The sequence below is a fragment of the Gallinula chloropus genome (assembly GCF_964237585.1).
Source record: "Gallinula chloropus genome assembly, chromosome: 2".
Lineage (NCBI taxonomy): Eukaryota > Metazoa > Chordata > Aves > Gruiformes > Rallidae > Gallinula > Gallinula chloropus.
In genome coordinates this window covers 77,894,592-77,918,140 of record NC_140086.1, presented here as the reverse complement: position 1 = coordinate 77,918,140, position 23,549 = coordinate 77,894,592, and the positions used below count along the sequence as shown (strand labels likewise).

At 42.1% G+C, this 23,549-nt stretch overlaps 1 protein-coding gene across 1 annotated transcript in view; it reads left to right on the top strand.

The window, feature by feature from the left end:
* Positions 1 to 23,549, top strand: part of CTNND2 (catenin delta 2) — a gene marked incomplete at its 5' end in the record, with an annotated part of 546,420 nt that overhangs the window by 280,071 nt on the left and 242,800 nt on the right. The window contains one exon of the mRNA XM_084260131.1: positions 7,189 to 7,383. Coding sequence (XP_084116257.1) covers positions 7,189 to 7,383 — 195 coding nt within the window. The remainder of the gene's footprint in view (positions 1 to 7,188; positions 7,384 to 23,549) is intronic.

Here is a 23,549-nt window from a genome sequence, read left to right as displayed (position 1 = left end):
TTCAAAGCAGATCTCTTCTGCTGCAGAAAGCCTCGGTATCATTTCGGTTGTCGCGGCGCTGTGCTGAGCTACCCGAACGGCACATGCGCAGCCGCTCGGCGTTGTTGCTTAGTAACATCATCCTTCTGCCCAGGCGCTCGCACCCGCGCTCGGCACAGTTACTGAGCAGCAAAGTTAGAAAGGGGGGTTTCTATGGCTGGAGAGCTGTACCTGTTCCCATTCGTGCACAGGACTTCCTTCCCCTTTTTCGTAACATTGGCAGGCTTGAGGGGAAGAGTCACAGCTTATGGGAAGGAGGAAGAAAAAAGCAACAACCCAACCAAGTGCACCCAGTGTGATTATTCAGTTAATAGTTGAAAAATTGAAATTAAAAAAAAAAAAATTTAAATTTTCTGCCTTGCTGAAGGCAAGTTGTTGTTGCTTCTGTGATAGCAGTTGGTTTGGAGGAGCTTTTGGTTTTGGTTCTTTCTTCAGTGACAGTTTCCTAGATCAGAAATGAAATGGGAATTATCTCCCTGAACTTGTCTGTCACATTTAATCTGCTGTTTCTTCCTGGCTATCTTTGCTTCTTATCTCTTTGCTCCCAGTCACACTTCTGCCACTAACTTTATTTTTTTCTTTTTTTGTAAAATGTTTTCACCAGGTGAATGCTTTTCACCAGGATGAGATCAGTAGCAGAAAACAACCACGCTTCTGAGGAAACAGATTTATGATGTAGTGGTTTTTGTTTTGGTTTTTTTCCTAGATTTGTAGGGTTAAAATAACAGTTACAATACTTTGCAGTAAAGTCACATTGCATGACTAAAAAATAAACATAGACAACAGAAGAAAATATTTTTAGTTTTATTTATGTTTGAAGTATACTTGAGTGCAATTAATTTCAATATTTGTTTAAAAAATAGTTTAAATGGGATAAAAATTATCCATGAGACTTTATACTCTAAAAATCATTTGAGAAAATGTACGCAAGTTTATTTTGGGCTCATTTATTGCACTTTAGAAAGTGCAATTTTTTATTTCTATTTTTTTCTGTGCCTTCCTTTATTTTTAGCACTGATGTGAAAAGTGCCAACCCGAGGTCAGAGGCTGGTTTTGCAGTGTCCGTTAAGCACTCAAAGCCAATCTGTTTTGAGGAGACTTTCCTAAGATTAAGTAATCTGATTAATGGGCAAATTATGCTTGGGAAATTGAACAGTGTGAGCCCTACCACTGAACGTGACGGTATCCGGGCAGTGAAGCTGCTGATAGCTTTGGCGGCGCAATGATAGTTTACAAGACACACTCCAGGCCGTGCAGCGTGCTACACTTTCATCTCCTAAGTAGAAAACCTGAGGAAAAGCAGTCTAAGATACCGAGAGGTGAGGCAAGTCCATCTTTTCAGTTCAGGGGGTTGCATGCTGCAGCACATACCTTTTTTGTGGTGATCCCCTTCGGTGTGGACCGGAGATGCCAAAGTAGCACATTCGTGTTTCTTCCGGATGTCTAGAGCTTGACTTAAGTTGAAAGGTGTCACATATAATCATCAAATCGGTGAGGGCCCTGTTTCCTTCTTTATTTCTACAACTAGTACTGAGCCACAGACAGAATAGTGTAGTGAGAGTGGGAAAAAAAGAGCATAGAGACAAAAACTAGTTTAATTCTGAACTTGGGTTGGTTATTCTTTCATTTCAGTATTGGGGGAAAGGGAAACTTCAGACCCAAACTGATAAATCGTGTGCATCTGTAAAATCTAACCAGGTGAGAAACCTGTGTTGAAATAATCTAAACCCAATTAAAAGGAATTCACCCCGGACTGTGTTTTGGTTCTGGTGACTGCAGATCATTGGTATGCTGGAGATGCAAGCTGACATACCCAAGGTGTGCATTAGCTGGTACTGCCATATGGCCTCTCGTGTCTTACTGGTTAATTTAACCATCTGTTGGGTCTTAACAGTTTGTATTTGCTTTTAGTACATGGGTTAGAGACGTTTTCTTCTCTTTGCTACCATACCTTTCACCACACAGTGCTGATGAATTCCCATTATGTGAGTTTTATGAGTTTTATTTATAGTAACATTTGGTGTAGATCATGCTGTCATTTTTTAGAGTTGTGAATAGAAGATGCATTTTGGAGAGATTTCTGCATAAATTTCTGGGAAAAAAAAGTCAGTATCAAAACTCTAGTTATGCAAGTTTGACTTTGCTGTCCTTCTTCACCCTGCTCACTTCTAATTCTGCATTTGGGTTCGCATCAGCTTCTTTACTATGTGAACTAGGTTAGTGTCTGCAAAAGTGGTTTCATTACATATGAGTTCTGAGTAAAAGTACTACATTTCTATCTTCTTATATGTTCCTTTTTCAGAAGTACAATGAAGCTGTGACCTGATATACTGATTAATTTTTAATTTTTTTATAAAATAAGGACAGTAGAATTTCAGGACAAGCAACTTAAGAGAAACTTGTGTCAAAAAGGCTTTTCAGCCCTGATGTGCCATTTAAATCAAAAAGTTCTTTCAGACCTCAGAAAAACATGGAGCATACCAAAGCTTCAGGATTGCTGTGATTCTCTTGTTAAGTTTCTCTGCCTGCAGTCTCTTAGCTCATTGATGGGCTTATTGCAGTTTTACCGTCACATGGAGTTGGTTGGTGATGGGTTGTTTTGTTTTGTTGTTTCAACTTATAATCTAAGAAAAAAAAAATCAGTGCAAAACACATGAGCAATGTTGTTGTCATGTTCTGCATTGAAGATCTATACAACCAGTTGCGGATGGTCAATCGTCTTTATTAGAGAACCAAATTTCCCGAGTGCAACGCATGTAGAGTGTTCAGAGGCTGAGTTTGATAGAGCTTCAGGTAGTCAGAGATGCACTGTGTGTTGAAATGTGTGGGGTTGCAAATCAAGTTATGATAAATGGTGCAAACACATTACTGCCAAGTGGCAATGTGATGGTTGTTGAGCTTCATCCTCAGCTCATATCTCATTAATGATGTTCTTGAACGGAACATAAGGAAACTGCTTAACGGGACTCTTGATGAATCTATTTTGTTATGGAGGATTTCTAAATGAGAGCTGAATGGCTTATCTGGTCAAAGCTGGATCTTTTTCTCCATGTTGAAATGATCACTTGCACATTTCACATTTCCAGCGAGCTCTTAAATCCTGGAGAGGCAGGCAGTACCACATGTTTGTCTGTTAGAGATGTTTGATGAGTATCATGTATTTGTAGGACTCCTTCTTAGGGCTGCAGCAAAAGAGGAAGACTGGTTGTAAAGGCTTTCACAAGGGACACAGATTAAAAACTCACAGAATCATAGAATACCCTGAGTTGGAAAGGACCCACAAGGATCATCGAGTCCAACTCCTGGCTCCACACAGGGCCAGCCAAGTCAGAGCGTGGGACTGAGCGCATCGTGCAGATGTTTCTTGTACTCAGCCAAGCTCGGTGCTGGGATCACTTCCCTGGGGAGCCTGTTCTGGTGCCCTACCACCCTCTCAGTAAAGAACGTCTTTGTAATGTGCAACCTAAACCTCCCCTGTCCCAGCTTCATAGCTCTCAGGTTCTATCGCTGGTCACCAAAGAGAGGAGATCAGCACCTGCCCCTTTGCTCCCCCTCGTCAGGCTTTATTAAAGGATATGCAAATGCTTGTGTATCCATTCATTGGAATAGATTTAATGTCTTCAGTTCCTTGAAATGAAAGATGCTGCCAAGATAGTGGTTTAACTTTGTTGACCTAAACTGTCAGATTAGCAGTGTCATTCAAACGTGTCTGTTGTATTTATTCCCGTGACAGCCGGCACAAGCTCTGAAGAGCAATTAGGGATTTTTTTGTGTATTTCTCTCATGTTACACTTGTCTGATTACAGTATTTTTCTTCCTGTGGAAAGTGAGACTTTGTCAAAAAAGTGCATTTTCCTAGGAAACAACTGTTTTCCTGTACTACTCAGGAACATACTGGAATAATTTAGACACCCTCAGCTAGCAGGGTTTGTTTCCTTGGATTTTTTTAAATCTAAGGAGTGGAGATTGTCTTTTAAATTCAGTTAGGTAGTACTGCGTACTTCCCTGGGTTCTTTCTATTGCCCCTCTTGAATGTGGAAGGATAGCAAATGTGGTGGGAATGTGGTATCTTAATCTGGTAGAACTTCTGACTGGTTCTAGGTTATCATCATTGCCCTAATCTGAGTCACTTGGCTGGGGGCTCACCAGATAGCCCTGTTGGAGCCTGACCGCAGTTTACTTTTAGAAACATGGAGACGCTGAAGAAGGAGGGGGGGGCATGCCATTTTCTATCAGGTTTCAGTTTTGGAGACTTCAGAAGAGAGAAGACTCTTTTCTGTATGCTTTGTTCTTAATCAGTTTTTGTTTAAAAGAATAAATGTACCTTTTTTAATTAATTATCTGTCTCACTTTTGAGGCCTCTTGCAGCAATTTTAGAGTGTTTTAGTCTTTTGTATACTTTCTGTTGTGAGGCATCTCCAGTGTGGCAATAAAATAATTCAATAATTTCATCAAACTAAATATTGGACTATTTGAGGAATTCATTATCAAGTGGTTTCTTCAGCCCCCACATAATGGTTTAGCTCTGCTTAATGTTTTTTGTTCAGTTTTTTTGTTGGTTTTTGTTTGGTTTTAATCTAGAAAGGAGAAGAACAACCCACTCCTTCATAACCATGGTCATAAGAGTTCTGTGCTGAATGAACAGCTTGCAGAACGGTAAACCTAATAATGAGTTGTCTTTGAACTTGTATGTCGACCTGTCTCTGAACGGGTTTGATGCTTTACACTTCCCCAAAGGAGAATCAGCATTGCAGCCAGGGAGGGGGAGTGAATCCACTTTCAGAATGCATCTGAAGGGGAGCTGTGTGCGGCCTTGACACACATCACCACTTTGGTTTCCAGTACCCCAAAGCGGTGCAGTGTTGTTAGCGGGGTGAAGGGATGGCGGATGGTTGAGAACAACGTTTGGGACAAGCAGAGGTTGGGGTGATGCATCTAGGTTTAGGGAAACCACTTCTGAGGGTGATGAGCCACCTCCAAGGCAAGAATGCTAATGGGCCTTTGTAATGCGATGTTTTGTTGCTTCCTGGTAGTATATTGATTGCCGCCTTTTCATTCTGACCTTGTTGTTTTTCCAACCCCTGTGAGCTGTAGACTGCATTAACGCAAGCTTGGGTTTTTTTAAGCAGACAATATGGATCAGCTCACAGCTTCAGGTAGTAAAGCAAACCCACGGTGCAGGCAGGAGGCATGTTATACCTCCCTCTTTCTCAGCGGCATCAATTTGCCTTCACGGTCTTTGTTTTGATTGATTATTTTAACTATCTTCCCAGTGTCTTCCAAAATAGCAGCAGAATATGGTGGAGGGGCTGAGTGTGCAGATGAGGTAGGATGCAGTTGTCTGAAATCCATCACTCTTCCCACCCCACACCCCTTTTTTAGATATAAAAATCTACAAGTCTTTTGCTGACTTCAGCTGTAGTTGTAGTTAGTTTTTCTGAAAGTTATCATTGTGAGCTTTGCTGGAGATGATACAGCACTGGCAACAAAGATAACTTGCTATAATAGCTATTGGTTAGTTGATTTTATATTTAAATAAAACATTCAGTAAAACCCTGTTGCTCCTAAGTTGAGACTTGAATAAATCAACAGGTGTCAGAATTTTAAGAGTGATGGGAAAGAGATTTGAATTGAAAACAGAGCTTGCTAGACCAGTTTTTGAAATGCCAACTGAATAGAAAGACTAAAAATTATGGTGGTGTTACAGTTTTTTGTAATTTCTTTTAAAAACAGTTGCTTTCAGTGGTGAGCTCGTGGCAAGTCAGTCTGAAAAATGTGTGAGGGGAAAAAGACACAAACAGGGTAATTCCACCGACAACACGTGCGGGCATTGAAAAATGTGGAAGAAAATAGGTGTACGGCACGGGCTGCTTAGAGAGAAGGACATGGAATACATAATGATTCCTTCCCTCTGGACAACTTGTATCAAAGCTTCCCTAACACTGTATCTGTGTGTGTATCTCCCCTTCTACCCTGTGTTGCTGTCATGCATCACTTGGTACCCGTGCTTTGCGCTCTGAGGACACTCATGCAGTGCTTGTTCGTGCACTGGAGCCGCTGGCCACACAATGGATGTGGCAGAGGTTTTTGCCGGAACGGCTGCGGGACGGTCTGAGCGGTACAGGCTGAGCTGGTAGCACATCGCCTGCACCCAGGATTTTAACCTCACAGGAGCATCAGCAAGGGGCATGAGCAGCATGTTACAACCTTTGTCTGGTGTTGCTGGTGCACTTGCTCAGCTCTTGCCTTCAAGATACGTACTGTTTGTATGGCTTCCCCGTCACTCCCTGGGAACCTTGCGAAGGGAATACAGGACAGAAGTACCAGAGTGACAGAGGGGTTCAAGTGACGAAAGTTATCGCAGCTGGAAATATACAAGTCTTTTTTTTTAATATCATGACAGAAAATATTATTTGTAGTAGTAGAATTAAAAAATACATTCCCAGTTCATCTTGTTACTTCTTAAAAAAAAAAAACAAACCGAAAACTGTACCCTTAAAGTAGTTTTTCCTGTTTAATTTATTCATCTTCAGAGGATATTTAAGTTGTAGAAAGTTTTTTGGTTTTTTTTATCTGTTGGGGCAGAATGTTGACAGGGCACAACTGCTCTATTGTACTCCAGCCTTCATATAATTGCATCTATTCATCCACTTTATTTATTTGTAGATCTTAAGATATGGACATAATATGTGAAACCAGTTCTGACTGCTACTCCTTTCTTCTCCCCCATTCCTGGTTCTTCTGTGGACCCTTTTTGTTCAGCATTCCTAGATTGGGCAGGATATTTTATTTTCTTTCTTTTTTTTTTTTCTTTTGTGAGAGGGGTTGGGCTTTTAATTCATTGTTTAGAAAGACATGGTACCATAATACCTATCTCTCCAAAATACGTAGTTTCCTTGGAAGAAATGAGGTTTTGGAGTAGATGCACATATCTGGATGATGTAACCAAAGTGATTAACTGGAGTTGTTGCTGCCCTTGCATGCTGTTTCTGTTTGTATGTTGAAAACATTTATTTCTTTGCTTTGTCTGGGATTTTTTTTTTTGTGTGTTTAAGTGCTACTTTCAAGTAAGCTTTTAATAAAGTCAGATCCTGTATTTGTCACTTTTTTTTTCTCTCTCTTAAATGTCTCCTGTAAATCTATTTGCAGCTGGGTCTCGGGCATCTTACAGCAGCCAGCATAGCCACCTTGGCTCCGAGTTAAGGGCACTGCAGTCTCCAGAGCATCATATAGATCCTATTTACGAAGACAGAGTTTATCAGAAGCCCCCTATGAGGAGTCTCAGCCAGAGTCAGGGGGACCCTCTGCAACCAGCACACACAGGCACATACCGCACTAGTACAGGTAGGTGGATGTAACTTGCATGATTGTCTTTGTATGAGATGATACACCTTATTCTTCAGTACTAATTCTTCTTCTCTTTCTGACGTGCTAAATAAAATGTATTATGTGCATGCCAGTCAAATAAAATACCTTGTGTAGATGGCAGCTCCCAATAGAGCCCCAAAGGCATGTGCAAGGCAGAGAAAGACTTAATGTTGTGATATATATATAGATTAGGTTAAGCTAATTCAGGGAAGGGGTTTACTCATAAGAAGACAGAGAATATTTTTTTTAATCTTGTGTATTGTCTTTGAGAAAAACCTGTTGTCCCTGAAGAAATTGCTAGGTTCTTTTGCTTGCAAATGTAACGTGTGCTGCAGAGGGACTGCAAAGTTCCTTCCACGTGAAGCCAAAGGATTGTTCCCTTGCTTTTGAAGTGAATCATATGTAAACGTTCTTCGTCTCTCCTACAGAGGTACACTTAGGTATAGGTACACAGACATAAAATTGAACTATGGCATAGAAAACAGCTGTTAGTATCACTTCTTTATCCATAAATAATAATGGTTGCCTATGAAATATGTTGGTGTACAAGCCCTACTTGCAGAGTGTCCTCTCAGCCAAATGAAATACAGCTGTATGTTGGAACCCACAAATAGATCACAAATCAACAGGGATATTTATGGTATTTAATGCACAAAATAATTAGAGTACATAAATGCTACAGCCAAAATAGACTAAAGCAGATGTAGAAAGAACTTGCCTTAGGAATTGTAAGTATTTCTGGTGTTTCATCATTGCTGTGTTTATCAAAGAGGGAAAATCATGTCCATTCTCAGATCATTCCCATTTTCATCAAGAAAAAGTTAAGTGTACTTTTTGGAGCAAGATACTTTGCTTTCTTTTAAAACTTTTAATTTTTGATTTTCTAAAAACCCATCCCTCCAAGGACAAAGTTGGCAGGTTTTACATGTCCAAAAATTTCTGTTACTTTATGTATGTTTTAGATGTTCAGAGTACGGGAGAAAATCCTTACAAAGAAGTTTGGCTGCAGAGTTCTCTAGTTAAATACCTGTAACAGCTTTATACATTTGAAGAACACCATTACATCATATTGCCACAGTATATGGTTTTTTGTGGCATCTTATGTGTATATGAGAAGAGATTACTATTTTTTTTTTTGCACGAAGGGGACAAGTCCTCTGCCTAAATCACTGGGCAGCAGAGGCAGTGGTAGTGATGGAAGCAACTATTTGTATTGAACTTTAAGCCCTGTGTTCCACGTGTGGTCACCTCAGATTTCCTATACGATGCTCTCCCATTCATGCCCTGAAGAGGGTTTTCTGTTTAACTTTCCCAATTGTCCCTTGGTTCTCTGTGCTGAAGTGGCCAGCTGTCTTGTGACTGAAATCTCCAACAGCTCTGTAAGGAAGGAAACCCTGTCAACACAGATCATGATTATAGCGAATGAAACTGGGGTGCAGGATGTGAGTCAGCAATACCTGAAGATGGGTCCTCAGAAGAAAAGAGGAAAAGAAAATGAGGAAAAAAGAAAGAAAGGAAGGCTGATTGGGGTAGCAGGAATAGGCCCTGTAAAGGTGAATTTTGTTTTGCTGTTTGGGATATGGATTTGAACATTGCTCCAGGCTCGTTCTGAAGAACGACCTCATCAGTACAGCTTTGTGCTGGTTTGATCCTCCCTTGCTTTCCCCCTCCACCCTCCTCAGGGTCAGGGGGAATAAAAGCAGGGGGATGCGTGCCAGGCCAATTATTCTGTTGCTCTGTCAATAGCTGTTAGCTGCAGATGCTGTCAGCCTTTGACGCAACCAGGCTGAAGAGCTGTCGGTGCTCAGAGGGACTTTTGGGCTGGATCAGATCAGATCAATCAGATCAACTCCCGTACTCCTCCTTGCCTCTGCCACAGATGCCTGTAGAACATACTGCCTCTGATGGAGACCATATAATTTTTCTCAAATTACCAGAAAGAAGGGGGAGGAGTTCTTCTGAAGTTTGCCACGTACAACATTTTATTTCTTTGCTGGGCTGTCTTAAGTGTTTTTTATTGTAGGACTGAGTAGCTATTTGGCTTAATTTATCTTACACAAAATACTCATGAGGGATGTAGAATGCTGTGTACTCCTTGAAGATATGTGCCAAGGATTCATGATCTGTATCTTCTGCATGCATGAATTGCACTGAGGTGGGAGGGGCATGGGGAAATTTAAGACCTCAACATGCTCCTTTATAGACCATGGTTCACATCTTTTGTCTATTACAACAGTACTTTTAATCATGAAGATGGTGCATGCTTTTCCACATCTGATGGAAAAGAAAGGGAAGGCAAACTTAATCTTAAGGGCTTTGTCCAAAACACGGATTTTTTTTCTCTGCAGCTAGAATTACCCATTGGAAACAAAAATTAATGCTAATTATAGTTGAAATCCAGTTACATTTGTGTGGTATTTGTTTACTGTTTTGGTGTGGTGGTGTATTGTTGGTTTTTTTTTTTTTTTCTAAAGGGAACATTCTTCCTGAATTTGAAAAATCCACTTAATCTGGAAGATAAAGTGACTCACAGAATGGGAACTCTTTTTTTTTTTTTTTTTTTCTTTTTAAATATAGACATTACTTCTTTGTCTTTTGTGAGCACTTAAATACTTGCTACATTCAGGAGTGTTTACACAACTAAGGATAGAGCCCACTCAGTTTTTCATCCTTTAGGTGAATCAACAGTCAGCGAGCAGAATTCACTAAGCTAAAATTTCTCTACAGGGTAAGGTACATAGAGTTTGTTCTATTTAGTTACCTTTTTTTGGGTGGGGGTTGGGGGATTTTTGGTTGTGTTTTTTGTTGTGCGTTTTTTTCTCCTCAATTTAGGTAGTGTCCTTATTTCTCTTGTGAATGAAATACACAAAAATAGTTCTGCACTAAGGGCACTTACTGCAGAATGGACAAACTAGTAAGAGTTTACTGACCCTCTTCCTTACTAACATAACTTTAGATAGGGGCAGGATAAATTCCTTATCAGTTTGTGGTTTAAATTATGACCATATGTGTTACTGTCATGCTGTCTAAGCTAAACATAATCTTCCCAACTTGACAGCAGTAGCTACATAGGCTTTTCTTGGTCCATGGCTTTTACTTAAGCATCCCTTTTGGTCTTCAAAGGGCCTTCTGTCATATAAAAAGTACCAGCCCGAACTTTTGTGCCAGAAGTTACAATAAACATGAAGTTGTACTTTTGAAATGGAAATTCCCAAGTGATGTGCTTGGAGGGAGTACTCAGATGTAATAAAAATAATGAATTAATTTGCTTATAAATAGGCACTTACGAGTTGTATTTGTAACCCAACCAAGTAACACTAATTTTGTCCAGGCAGGTGCATTTCTTATTTTTCTTATAAGCCTAAAGGCCTTGCATTAATAATTTAAATAAGAAGTTAATAATAGCAGAGAGGAGCTTATTTGGTGAGATGTTTACATGAACATCACCGGAATTGGAAGAGGACTGTTGCTTTGTAGTGGGGAAGGGTTGCCTTTCAGCCAGGGCAGGGCACAGAATTGGAAATCAATCACTTGTTTGCAGAATTACAAGTTTGGACTAGGGATTTAATCTGTAGTTATCTGTATTTAATTCATGTTAAACATGAACCAGCCCAAGCAGGCGACATGACATCTCTGCTGTGCAAGCCTGGGACTTCAGTAGCCACCTTGGGAAGGAAGCAGCTTTGCTGCTCAGGTTCTGCACTGTCGGAGCCGAGCTGCAGTGGGGGATTGTGGCTCCAGCAGCGGTGGGGTCTGTGGGACTGGTTGCCCTCACCCTCTGGAGACTGGCAGCACTCTGGCAGCTCCTAACAACACTTGCTTTCATTGTGGTCCCTCAGTGAGAGAGATGGTCCCTCTCCTGTAAAAAGCATGTGATGTACAGATAAAGTTATTAAAAGCCTTGAAAGAGTGCTGTCCCCAGCGGTCTGGGAGGGGTGGGAAATGGGAGGTCTGTGCTTATTCCAAACTCTACATACTGGGGCTTTGTCAGATGAAAGAAATGCTGCTGTTTGAAAGCAGTGGTGATGGTGAGCTGTCGACATTTAGACCTCAGAACCCGAGAGCACTCACACTTCAAGAGCACTCACTGGCTTCAGGGGCTGCAGGCCAGGATCTTTGTCCCCCAGCCTCATGCAGATGGCAAGGATGAAGGAGTAATTACACTGCAGGAGTGAATGGGTCCTCTTCAGTCTGTGAAATACTACACATCTCACTGGCATCCGGGGAGCCTTGGCAGCCTTTGAAGAAAGTTTAAGGATTACTTAAGGATGCACAGCTTTCCAGCTTCTCTGATGGCCTCATCTCCACTTCAGGCCAGGTCCCTTCAAGGTTCTTCCTACTGATGCTTGGCTGGTTCCACCAGTACACCACCACCTCTGAAGCTGTGGCCGTTACCGAAAGCTGTGTTGCCGTGGGCTGCACCACTTCTGGGTGCCATGGTGGAGGGTGCTGATCCAGGAGAAGAGACCTGCAGCATTTGTGATGGGAGGAGAAAAACAGAACTGTGGCTCTTTGCAAGCCAGCTTTCTGTGTGGAGGGAGAGTGCTGTCAGGAGAGCTGTGGAGAGTCATGTGGGTTCAAAGTCAGATTTACCTCAGTGATTTTTTTTAACCTTAAACTTTGAACCTTTTAAGGTTGAACCTTTTAGCTTGGTTTAGGACCTCTAAAGATGGTCTAGTCCAGCCTCTGCAGTGATCCAACTAGATCAGGTTGCTCAGAGTCCTGTCCAGTCTGACCTTGAACATACTTCCTGGGATGGAACATCTACCACCTCTCTGGGCAACCTGTTCCAGTCTTTCACCACTGTCATCATATTTTTTTTTTTCCTTACAGCCAGTCTGAATCTATCCTCTTTTAATTTAAAGCTGTTACCATTTATTCTGTCACTGCCTGCCCTTATAAACAATCCATGTCCACCTTTCCTGCAGGCCCCTTCAGGCACTGGAAGGCTGCTGTAAGGTATCCCTGGAGCCTTCTCTTCTCCAGGCTAAACAAGCACAAGTCTCAGCCTGTCTTCAAAGGAGATGTGCTCCAGCCTTGTCATCTTTGTGGCCCTTCTTTGGACCTGCTCCAGCAGGTCCATGTCCTTCTTATGTTGAGGACCCTAGAGCTGGACACTAGTTAAGGTGGGGTCTCACAAGAGCAGAGAAGCAGAATCACCTCTCTGGACCTGCTTGTCATGCTTCTTTTGATGCAGCCCAGGATACGGTTGCCTTTCTGGGCTGCAGGTACCCATTGCTGCCTCCTGTTCAGCTTTTTGGTCACCAGTATCCTCAAGTCCTTCTCAGCAGAGCTGTTCTTACCACTCCCCCCCCAGCTTGTATTGATACCAGGGGTTGCCCCAACCCAGGTTCAGGACCTTGAGCTTGGGTTTCAGTATTCAGATGATGTCTGAGACAAATATGAGTATTTTGGGTTGTTTGGGGTTTTTTAAACTTTGCTTTGAGAGAGAATTTTTTTTTTTTTGTAGTCCACAACACCTTACAGCAAACAATCCCTGAAGCAGTTCTCTTTAGCTATTTCAAATCACTGTCATTTTCTTGGACTTAAATATGCTGAAAGGAATTTAGGGAACCAGCGCAGCATCCTTGTGTTGAAATGGGGCTGTGTAAAAATGACATTGTGGGACTCCAATTTTAACGACATGATGCATCCCATAATGTAGAGGGCTTGGTTCACAGCTCTCTACACCTGTGAGGCAGGGAGAGGTAACTTCAGCTGAGGGAGCCAGACCCTGAGCTAGAGCCTCGCACATCAGAGGTGGCAGGTTCCAAAGGCCACCGTCCCAGCTGCCCCGCAGTCGTGTCGTCCCTTCTTGGGTTGTGTTACTGTTGCTTCTCAGCACAGAACTGGAGTTCAGTTAACCAGATGTATCACTTGTGATTGCATAGACTTCAGATTAAAGAAGGAATCCTTAAAAAGACATTGAAAGGGGCCTGGGTGGGTGGGGGAGGAGTAGATAATCCCTGTGTACCTACAGTTAGGTGTGTTCTGATTCTTACACTGGGGATCCGTGAGCACACTGATGCGAGTTTACTTCGCATGAAGAGCAGCATCTAGCTGTGAATGAAAAGCTACCTGTTCCATGGTAGTTGCTGTATTAAACATACTTCATTGGAAAGTATAAAGGGAACTTTGGTTTCAAATATATTTTTCTTTCTTTGAGTTTAAAGTTGTCAGTTTGGGCAAAAAGGAGGAGCAATGAAAAACCAGCTTTCACTTGCCCCATTTGGATTAAACTCTTTGCCCATTATACTGCTTCTCAAGTCTGTGTTTCTTTTTTTTTAGGTTCTGCAGTGCAATAGTTAGGTTATAAAACCCAAATATCACTTCTTTCTGCTTAGGTTGTAGGTTTTTTTGTTTTGGATTTTTTTTTCTGGTTGGAGGACAGGTTGGTGGTTGGTTTTGTTTTTTTTTTTTGTTTTGTCACAAGCTGATGTGCTGTGCAGAGGCATACTGTGATGCCACAGCTGCAGATTAATTGAGGATCATGCTGGTAAATCACACAGCATGGAGTTCTGGCTATAGGACATCATGTTTTCAGGAAAATTAAAAAGAAAAATTATTCCTACCCCTGCATCTCTATTAGTTTGGTAATGTTGTGATAATAGACCTGTATTCCTAACTGACATCCACTTGATAACATCGCTTTGGGAGAGAGAATTATAGGAAACAAGCGGGGAACAAATCTTCAGTACAAAGTAAATTGAGCACAAAATACCTTAGTGATCTGCATAGTGAATAACAAATCGCCTCAGAGCAACGCAGTCATAATCCCATCTCATTTGACAGATCCGGGGTGTCTAGTGTAGCCTTATTTGTGTTATAGTGTTACATGTAAGGTTTTAGGTGAGTCTTTCTCCAGGTACAGTGTCATCTTCTCTGAGAAAAAATAAATTTAAAAAAAAAGTTTCCTTCCTATTAAAATTTTGACAGGAGTATAAAAACATCTTAAACATCTTTTTTTTTTTTTTCCCAGCTTCAGTGGTATGCAGTGATTGCTGTAAAGCTGTGGTCAAGAGCAATGAGAAAGGGAGGGAAGTGGCAGGAGGAGAGAACCCTGCAGAACCACCTTTGTAATAATCTGTGAGCAATATCCTCCCTTACAGCAGAGAAGCCATTCTCCAATTAAGATATTTGTGGCTTCAAAGTCTTTTGCTCATAGTTGGGTTCCACAGAGAAGTTGTACCCATTTGAAGGCAGCCCAGACTTCACCATTGCTCAGAATAGAAACCTTTTAAATGGCTGGTATCCACAGCCTCCTTCCTCTGTCCCACAATCAGGATACCTCCAGAGGCTTGTGGTTTGCCCTGTGTATTTACTAATTCTTCTCCCTTATTTTTTTTTTTTTTAATGGAAAGATGACTTAGAGTGAGTCTGAACTTCTCAGATGTCCCTTGACTTTCGCCACCTATTGAGGGAGAAATGTGATTATAAAATCTTGGTCAGGGAAGTACATACCCTGTAAATCTCTCATCTGCCACTGTTGAGAAAATACAGTGTCTGCTCCATGCCAAAAACTGTCTGTGTGTTTATTATCTATTTACTGTAAGGTGTAGTCTCAGGTTAAAGTCTGGTCACATTAGACGGGAGTGATGCAGGACGATGTCCATTCTCTTTTATTTACTTCAGCGTTGTGTAGAAATACAAGGCTGTCATTCATGAAATAAGAAGCAATTCAAACACCTTTCATAAATCTCCTTCTTGTAAATCTTTGCTGAACAAAACCACACTGCTGTGCCTGAGGTAACTACCCAGTAATGTCTTAAAGGCGATTAATGCTTTTGTTAGAGGATCATTCTTTCCACAGCATTATATTTAAAGGCAATTTTAAAGCCAGCCTGTTTTTTAGGGGGTTTTATAACTTAAACTGTCATACTTTTTTTTTTTCTAATATAAGTCTGTCAGCTTTTAGAGGTAGTCTCTGTCATAATTTCAGCAGTTTACATGTAGGATTGGAGATTTTATGAGTACAGCAAATATTCAGAGATGTTAGTTGTTACTGTAATGGGTCCAGCAACTTCTAAAACTACCATTTGTAGAAGTTAGGTTAATATTTCAGGAGTACATATCACGTGGGCTGGCACTGGCATACAAATCTGACTAACTTAATAGTAAAATAGCTGTCTGCTCCAAAGTGGAAACTACAAAGTAATAGCAGAAGGTCAGTAAGGTGTTCTAAAAAATACCAGTTAGCAGCTGTTTTATTACTAAGGATTATAGTGTGCTAAAGAGGGAGAAGTCAAAATCTGAAGGAGAAATACATGTCCTTAGTGGCTGTAGGATGATGCAGTGCAGGCTGTTAATCTCTGATTGTCTCTTAATGTTTATATGCTGGTTTGTTGGGGGTTTTTTAAAATAATTGTGACTTTGATCCATGTGTTCTGCTTTATGTTAGACAGCTGGGCAGGAAACTTTTACCAGAGGGTTTTCAAGACAAGGTGAAATTAGAGGGAAAACAGAAACTGAATTCCAGCAGGCCAGGCCTATGCACAGCGGTATGGTCGCTGTGGCTTTGCTGTGACTGGGCTTTATAGTAGTTACGTTCACTGTGCCCTGTGAGCACAGTGTGAAACCACATAGTGAGACAGAGAGGAGGAAAGTGGCGTATATCATGGAATGGTCTGGGTTGGAAGGGACCCCAAGGATCATAGAGCTCCAGCCCCCCTGCCACAGGCAGGGCCACCAACCTCCAGGCTGGGATCTACACGAGGTTGCCCAGGGCCCCATCCAACCTGGCCTTGGTGTATGTCTGTATAGTACCACTGCTCAGGGTTGTATTTCATCTCCCCTGAGGGAACTGGTGCGATGAATTGTAGCATCTTGGATTTGAAAGGGCAGCTGCTTTTAAGGGCCTTGCTTAACTTTTTTTGTTTAAATGGCCATGTAACAAATTAATTCAACTGTTATGGTCCGTCCCCTCCCCACCCCCCTGCCAAATTGAGGGATGAAACCCAAAGAGACAAGAGAAAATCTGAGAAAAGGTCTTGGCACAACACCCTTGGCAGACAAACTTGGTATCCGTTTATCACATTACGTGGATGCACAAATGTTTTGTGCAGAGCAGCATGAATGAAACATGCTAGAAGCTGAGTTGGAGAATGGCAATTGCATTTATTAGTGGAGATTAAAATCAGGCAGATTTAAAATGCAGTCCGTTACTGGAAGTGGGAAGGACTAACACATTTTTTGAATACTGAAAACTTGAAAAAACATGACTTCTGCCCTGTTTGGGTTTAAGGAAGGAAGTCACCCCTGCCTTGAGTCAGAGCTGGTAATCTGAAGTAATTAAAACTGTGTAGGTGCTTGTGGAATCCTAGTATCTGCATAAAACCTTGGTGTCCCCTCAGACTACATGGATTTCAAAATGATAGGCTTTGGAGATACAGGCTGTGTTACCGTGACGGACAGCTTGCAACTGTGGAACCTCATGGTGAAGGACAACTGGAGGGAAGGGTGTAGAATTTGAGAAGGTTGTGGGTGTGGGGCCATGAGGTTGTGCACTGCAGTAAAGCCTTGTAACAGAAGTGGCTGAGGAAGAGGCTGCGTTCTAGTTTTGACTTCATGTTTCGCCGAAGTCACATGAAGCACAGCTGCAAATCAGTTTTGATCAGAATTCATTCATCTCAGGCATCACAACTATACAATATTTAGAAATAAAATTTTCTAAGATACAAACTCTGTTACTGATGCTGCTCATTGAATTACTTGTCTACCTATTTCTTAATTAAAATTTGCTTTAGAAGTACCAAAATCCTTATAGATGACTTCAGTCATGGTTTTGCTACCATTGTTAACCCTCATGGAACTAGGTGATTTCAGGCTGATACCAGCTAATCACATATTTGAACCCATAATAAAACAATTACTAGTAAAGAAATGCTGACTCCAAATTGGTGATGAAGCTACTCCACGTGCTGAGGGTTATAGGCAATGGCAATTATATGTCCTCCCCCAATGGAACTGCTCAATAGAAGGAAAAAACCTAACGTGTAGTTTAGAGAAAAAGTAATCCTGAAAAGGAAACTAAAAGACAGTCAGTGTGAGAATGTGGAAAGTGAAGTGGAACGATATAGACAAAAGGAGCCTTCAAAGCGACCAGGTAGCAGCTGGAGGTAGACCAGGGGACTAGCTCAGAAGCTGGGAAGTGTTTTTTCCTCTCACCGGTTCTTTCTGCATCAGTTTCTAAGCAGAAGAACGTTCAGCCTTAGTGTAACAACTCGTGTCAGGCGTGGAGAGCGCTCTCGGAGAGTTGAAGTGGAAGGATGCATCAGTGCAGTGGCAGATTCAGTCCTGCAGTCCTGAAAGATTGTCAGTTTTTGCATCGGTGGGGGGTTTATTAAACATGACAATTTGCAGAACACAAGTGATGCTTCCTTGGTTCCTACAAAGCAAGGAGTTGTTCTCCCACAGAACAGCGGCATGTAAATGCGGTGATGGTCAGGAGATGATTTTAGAATTTTTGACAGAATGAGATAGCAAATGGGCAATAACCCATTACTGGAACATACAGTCACTTTGGGTATGTTTATGATCTTCATTAGGCTTAGTATTCTACAGCTGCTGGCACTGGGAATGAACCTGTTAACTAATGCAGAAACGCAGCGAGCGTTTCCCGTAGCAGTAGCAGCGCAGTGGCTAAACAGCTACCCCTGCTTTTGAACATGGGATGGGAGTGTATGAACGTCAGTCTCCCGTGCTGCCATCTGGAAGGGACGTGGATGTTTCTGCGATGATAAAAATACTACTGAGTATGTGCTTGCAACAACATGGAGACACGCTAATTGCAAGTAGGTGTGACAGCCAGGTATAACCAGTACCTGAGGAAATTGTGACTAACATGTCTGTGGGTGGAGGAGACCTTCACTGCCAAGTCCCATGCTGTTCAGTGTCTGTTTCTTTTGTTTGCTTGCATTATCTTATGTTCCCTTAAGCAGACATACCTGGTACAGCAGAGGGACAGGTTGTTTGCTGTCCCTGGCTGTCGAAGGCACTGAGCTGAGTGAGGTGGAGCTGACTGGAGGGAAGGAGTTTGCATCTCCCCCAAGACTCATATTTTGTATATCTGGAGGAAGGCAAAGCCTGTAGGAAAAGATCTGGGGGAGCAAGGCTAGCTGAGTCTTTGAAGCATAACCAGAAATCCTTGAGAGAAGGAGAGGATATGGAGGTGATGGAAGGAAAGAAACTTTTCCAGTTGTCTCTGTGGATTTTGATGCAAGCCTGTAAGCTCTAAAAGGTTGATGCATTTAGAGCAAAGGCAGGCTGGATGGAGACAGGTCTGTCTGGGGGTGCCAGGCAAGGTTTGCTTACAGGTTCTTTTTATTTCTCTCTGGCTGAGAATTTGGAAACTGGAGTTTTGTTTGCAAGACGAGCAACTAGATAGACAAAATAGCGCAAGGAAGTGAAGGGGAAGAAAATGGAAGAGGCATAGAAAGTTTCAGTAGCATCAACTGTAAGAAATTATGTAGCAAGGTTTGCAAGCTACATAGTACTTTTGTGACAGTGTTATTTGCCTAAGGTCCTGCAAACCTATTCTGAAACCCTTCAGTGATTTTTGGGTTTGTTCAGACGGGATGTTTGAAGTACTAAATTCTTTATGCATGTGTATGTTTCATAGAGGATATGACAGCGCCTTCATAAAATCTGAACTACCGTAGAGGTAGTTGCTAATTTCAACATGTTTGGGGGGGGGTTTCCCCCTCTTTTAGTAAATATTTTCAGATTTTACCAACCATATATGTCTCTCAAATCTTATTCTTACAGCATGCAAAAATGCTGCTAACACTAACTTTTAACCAAATACTATTATTAACTGTACACCTTGAATAGCGTTAAATTTGGCTGCTTGTACTTGTTACTTTGGATTGCTGATTTGCTCCTAGTCTGATTAGAATCTGCTGTTGCAAAAAAAACCTGGTACATGCTCCAAAAACACTCACTTAATATTTAGAGATAAATAGTGTTCATATCCCTCAAACTTGATGAATTCTCTTTTCTGATTGACAGAGAATGCACTGTGTTATTTTTATGGTGTATTAGGTAGGAAAAGGATCTCTTTTCGAGTTTTCCTATAGATTTACTAACAACAGAATGCACTGCATTTGCATCATTTATGAACTCATGGAGGGATGGTGGACATACCTTGCCATGAAAGGACGTCTTACTGGGATCCAATTTTCAACTTGCACATGAGAGTAAGAATCAACTGGAGGTGCAAATCATTGGGAAAAAAAGTAAGGGAAAAAAGCCCAGAGAACAGTGAAATCTGAATGAAAGGCTCAAGGAAAAGGTTAACACAGGAGCTAAATGTCTAGTAGAGAATAATAAGAGGAGAATTTTACAGGGTAATTTCCACAAGTCAAACAGCAGCATTAACCAAGTAATTTTCAGCAAGAAGGTGTAATAAGATAAGTCTCATAAATGAGTTTATCCTTTCTGAAGGTCTGATCCTACGTATGTTAACTGGGCAAAATGCCCTCTGACTTTTAGAAAGTCTGAACTTAGCAGTTCTTATGTGAGTTTGGTCTCCCTAAGGGGGCTGGGTATGGTGCAGTAGTATCCCTGCCTCAATCAATGAGTTCTTGCTTTTTGGGATTTGTTAGTTGTGTCTAGAGATGGCATAGATTTGAAAATAAGATACAAAATCTGGTAGTGAATTTCTGAATTGAATACATTATGAGCCTGTGATCACATTTAGAGATATGCCTGTATTTGCAACATTAATACTAAAGTTGCTGTATCTTTGTTGATACTATGCAAAAGCTGTAGAAAATTACAAAGGCTGGCTTTTCTATGTGTTATTTCTGCAATCAAGGCAACCATAACCAGGATATACATCAGGTCTTTGGAGGGTTTTCACAATAGTGAAAAGGGGCTTTTTGTTCTCTTTGGGAAGGATTTCTAAGAACATACTAAATGTTTACATGGTACCTCAGATGGTCATTTTTCTGGGGATGTGATTTCAGTGCTGCAGTAGTGAAGGGCTGAGGTGATACAGTATTTTTAAGGTATTAATGGCACACCAAATTAAAACAAGATCGTAAATCTTTAGGTGACAAACTGAAATACCTTCGCTGAGACCATAGTTCTCGATTGGCACACTTGGAAAGTCTCAGTTGAACTCCTTTCTCAGCCCAGAATTAAAATTCTTCTCAAGTATGGTTCGTACAGTGAAGTTTAAAATTTCGTGCATGTGTGGAGATTTACTGGTCTCCCCCTGAGCATGATGTTTGGTGCACCCAGTAGCTGCTAGCTGCAGCAGAGAGTGGGTGCTGGGACCCTGCAGCCCGTGTGAGCCAGCCCCCTGCATTTCAGATGTGGTCCGTATGAGCCCCCCTGGTGTGCATGGAGTGGGGCCCTTGAAGGGGCAGCCGGGTACCAGCTGCCCGCTCCCCGTGTCTTTGCAAGGCCACTGATCCCAGCGGTCCTGGGAAGGAGACACAGGTAGGCGACCGGTGCCAAGGGAGCAGAATGTCTAAGACTTCCTTATCAAACATTAACCACTGAATTTCCATGTAAGTTTTTTAAAAGTTGGGAACAGCAGTCACTATTTTAAAACCAGTGCTTTCGTGGGACATACCTTAAGTAAAGCAAGATACAGGAGAAAAAAGGTTTTGGGGCCTTTTGTTTTAATCTTGATTTCCCTGTTGGCTTTTGGACTGTTGAAGACCAGAAGTTTTGTGGACACCTTGACTTCCAAGATGCTTGTTAAATCAATGAGGTGTCAAGGTGTCCACAAAACTACACCTGCTTCTTCACAGTCTGATCATGACTTCTGGGTTTGCCTTTATGCAGCGCCAGAATAGGGTCTGCTGTAGACCCCCAGCAACAACATGATTTAGCCATGATCCTCCTTCAGCTAGGCCAGGTCATAGGAAGGCTGTGACAGTGGCTAATGCCGGGAAGTGGGAAAGCAGCCCATTTCTCCAGAAATTCTGTCACAACTCCTTCCCACCCCTCTCTTCACTTGTTGGAGCAAACCCCTGATTCCTGTCAAAGTAGTATTGTGTCATAGCTGCACTCACCTGATTCTAATTGATGGGTAGCTGGCTTGGATTTGAGAGGAAAGAAATCAAATCCAAAAGTTAGAGGAATGGGTAAGTGTTTTCAATTTAAAGACACCTGAAAAGGTTGCATGGCCACCTGCAGATGTAGCTGGTACATCAGTGCTTTCTGGTCTGTTCCAAGCATGTGTCTTATCAATGCCCCTCTCTTCACTGGAGATTTGCAGTTGCTGGTTGGGGTAAGTGGATTTCTGTATTCATTTATTTTAATAGACAGAATCTCTACAGCTTTGCTTTTTAAATAGCTAAGTAGAAGGGAGATCTCAATACGCAAAGTTTGCTGCAGCCTAAAGAGCCACACTCATTCAGTAGGTCTGGCTGCCAAACGAGTTGGTTTGAGCAAGGGTAATACATTGGTGGGAGGCGTCTTTGCTTCAGTTTTACGTGAAATTGTGTAAAAAGATCTGCTAAAACTTAACCTTTTTGCAGTCCGTGAAGGTGGCAGTAGTCAAGTTAGATGTAGAAGTTATTCTAAAGTGTTGGTTGTTTGGGATTTTTTGTTTTTCTTTTAATTGATCTGGCTAACACTGAAGCTTATTTGTGAACATTTAAGTCATAGAATCGTAGAATAACTTAGGCTGAAAGAGACCTTTAAGATCGAGTCCAACCACAGCCTAACCCTGCCCAGTCTACCTCTAGACCATGTCCCCAAACACAACATCCACACACCTTTTAAATACCTCCAGAGTCGGTGACTCCACCACCTCCCTGGGCAGCCTGTTCCAGTGCCTGACAGCCCTTTCAGTAAAGAAATTCTTCCTGATATCTGACCTAAATCTCCCCTGGTGCAATTTCAAGCCATTGCCTCTTGTCCTATCACTTGTCACCCGAGAGAAGAGACCCGACTCCCATCTCTCTACACTGTCCTTGCAGGTAATTGTAGAGAGTGATAAGGTCTCCCCTCAGCCTACCTAAGACTAAAAAGCCCCAGCTCCCTCTGCCACTCCTCAGAGGACTTGTGTTCCAAACCCTTCACCAGCTTTAGTGCCTTTCTCTGCTCCAGAATCTCAACATCATTCTTGTAATGAGGGGCCCAAAACTGGACACACCACTCAAAGTGCAGCCTCACCAGAACTGAGTATAATGGAACAATCACTTCCCCGGTCCTGCTGGCCATGCTGTTCCTGATGCAGGCCAAGATGCTGTTGGCCTTCTTGGCCACCTGGGCACACTGCTGGCTCATGTTCAGCCAGCGGTCCACTGACACTCCCAGGTCCTTTTCCTCCAGGGAGCTCTCCAGCCACTCTGTCCTAAACCCGTCGCATTGCCTGGGGTTATTGTGACCAAAGTTGAGGACCCAGCGCTTGGCCTTGTTGAACCCCATGAAGTTGGCCTCTGCCAGTCGATCTAGCCTGTCCAGGTCCCTCTGCAGAGCCTTCCTGCCTTCCAACAGATTGACACTCCCACACAATTTGGTGTCATCTGCAAACTTACTGAGGGTCCACTCGATCCCCTCATCTAGTTCATTAATAAAGATATTAAACAGGACCAGCCCCAGCACTGAACCCTGGGAAACACCATTTGCAACCTGCTGCCAACTGGATTTAACTCTGTTCACTACAACTCTATGCAGCTAGTTTTTAACCCAGCGAAGAGTACACCCATCTAATCCATTAGGGGCTAGTTTCTCCAGGAGGATGCTGTGGGAAACAGTGTTGAAGGCTTTACTGAAGTCGAGGTAGACAACATCCACAGCCTTCCCCTCATCCACTAAGCAGGTCACCTTGTCATAGAAGGAGATCAGGTTGGTTCAAGCATGATCTGCCTTTCTTAAACCCATGCTGACTGGGCCTGATTGCTTGAATGTCCTGCATGTGTTGCATGATGGTACTCAAGATGATTTGTTCCATCACATTCCACAGCACCGAGGTCAGGCTGACAGGCCTGTAGTTCCCCGGGTCTTCCTTCCAGCCCTTCTCCTAGATGGGCATCACCTGTGCCAGCTAATGTCATAAATGTCTTCTGCTGCTGTTCTGACACTACGGCACTTTTGTGTTCATTGTGATAAAATTCAAAAGGAAGTAACAGTCTGCTAGGAAGATAATTTGAGAAATGAATCAGAGTGACTCAAAAAACTAT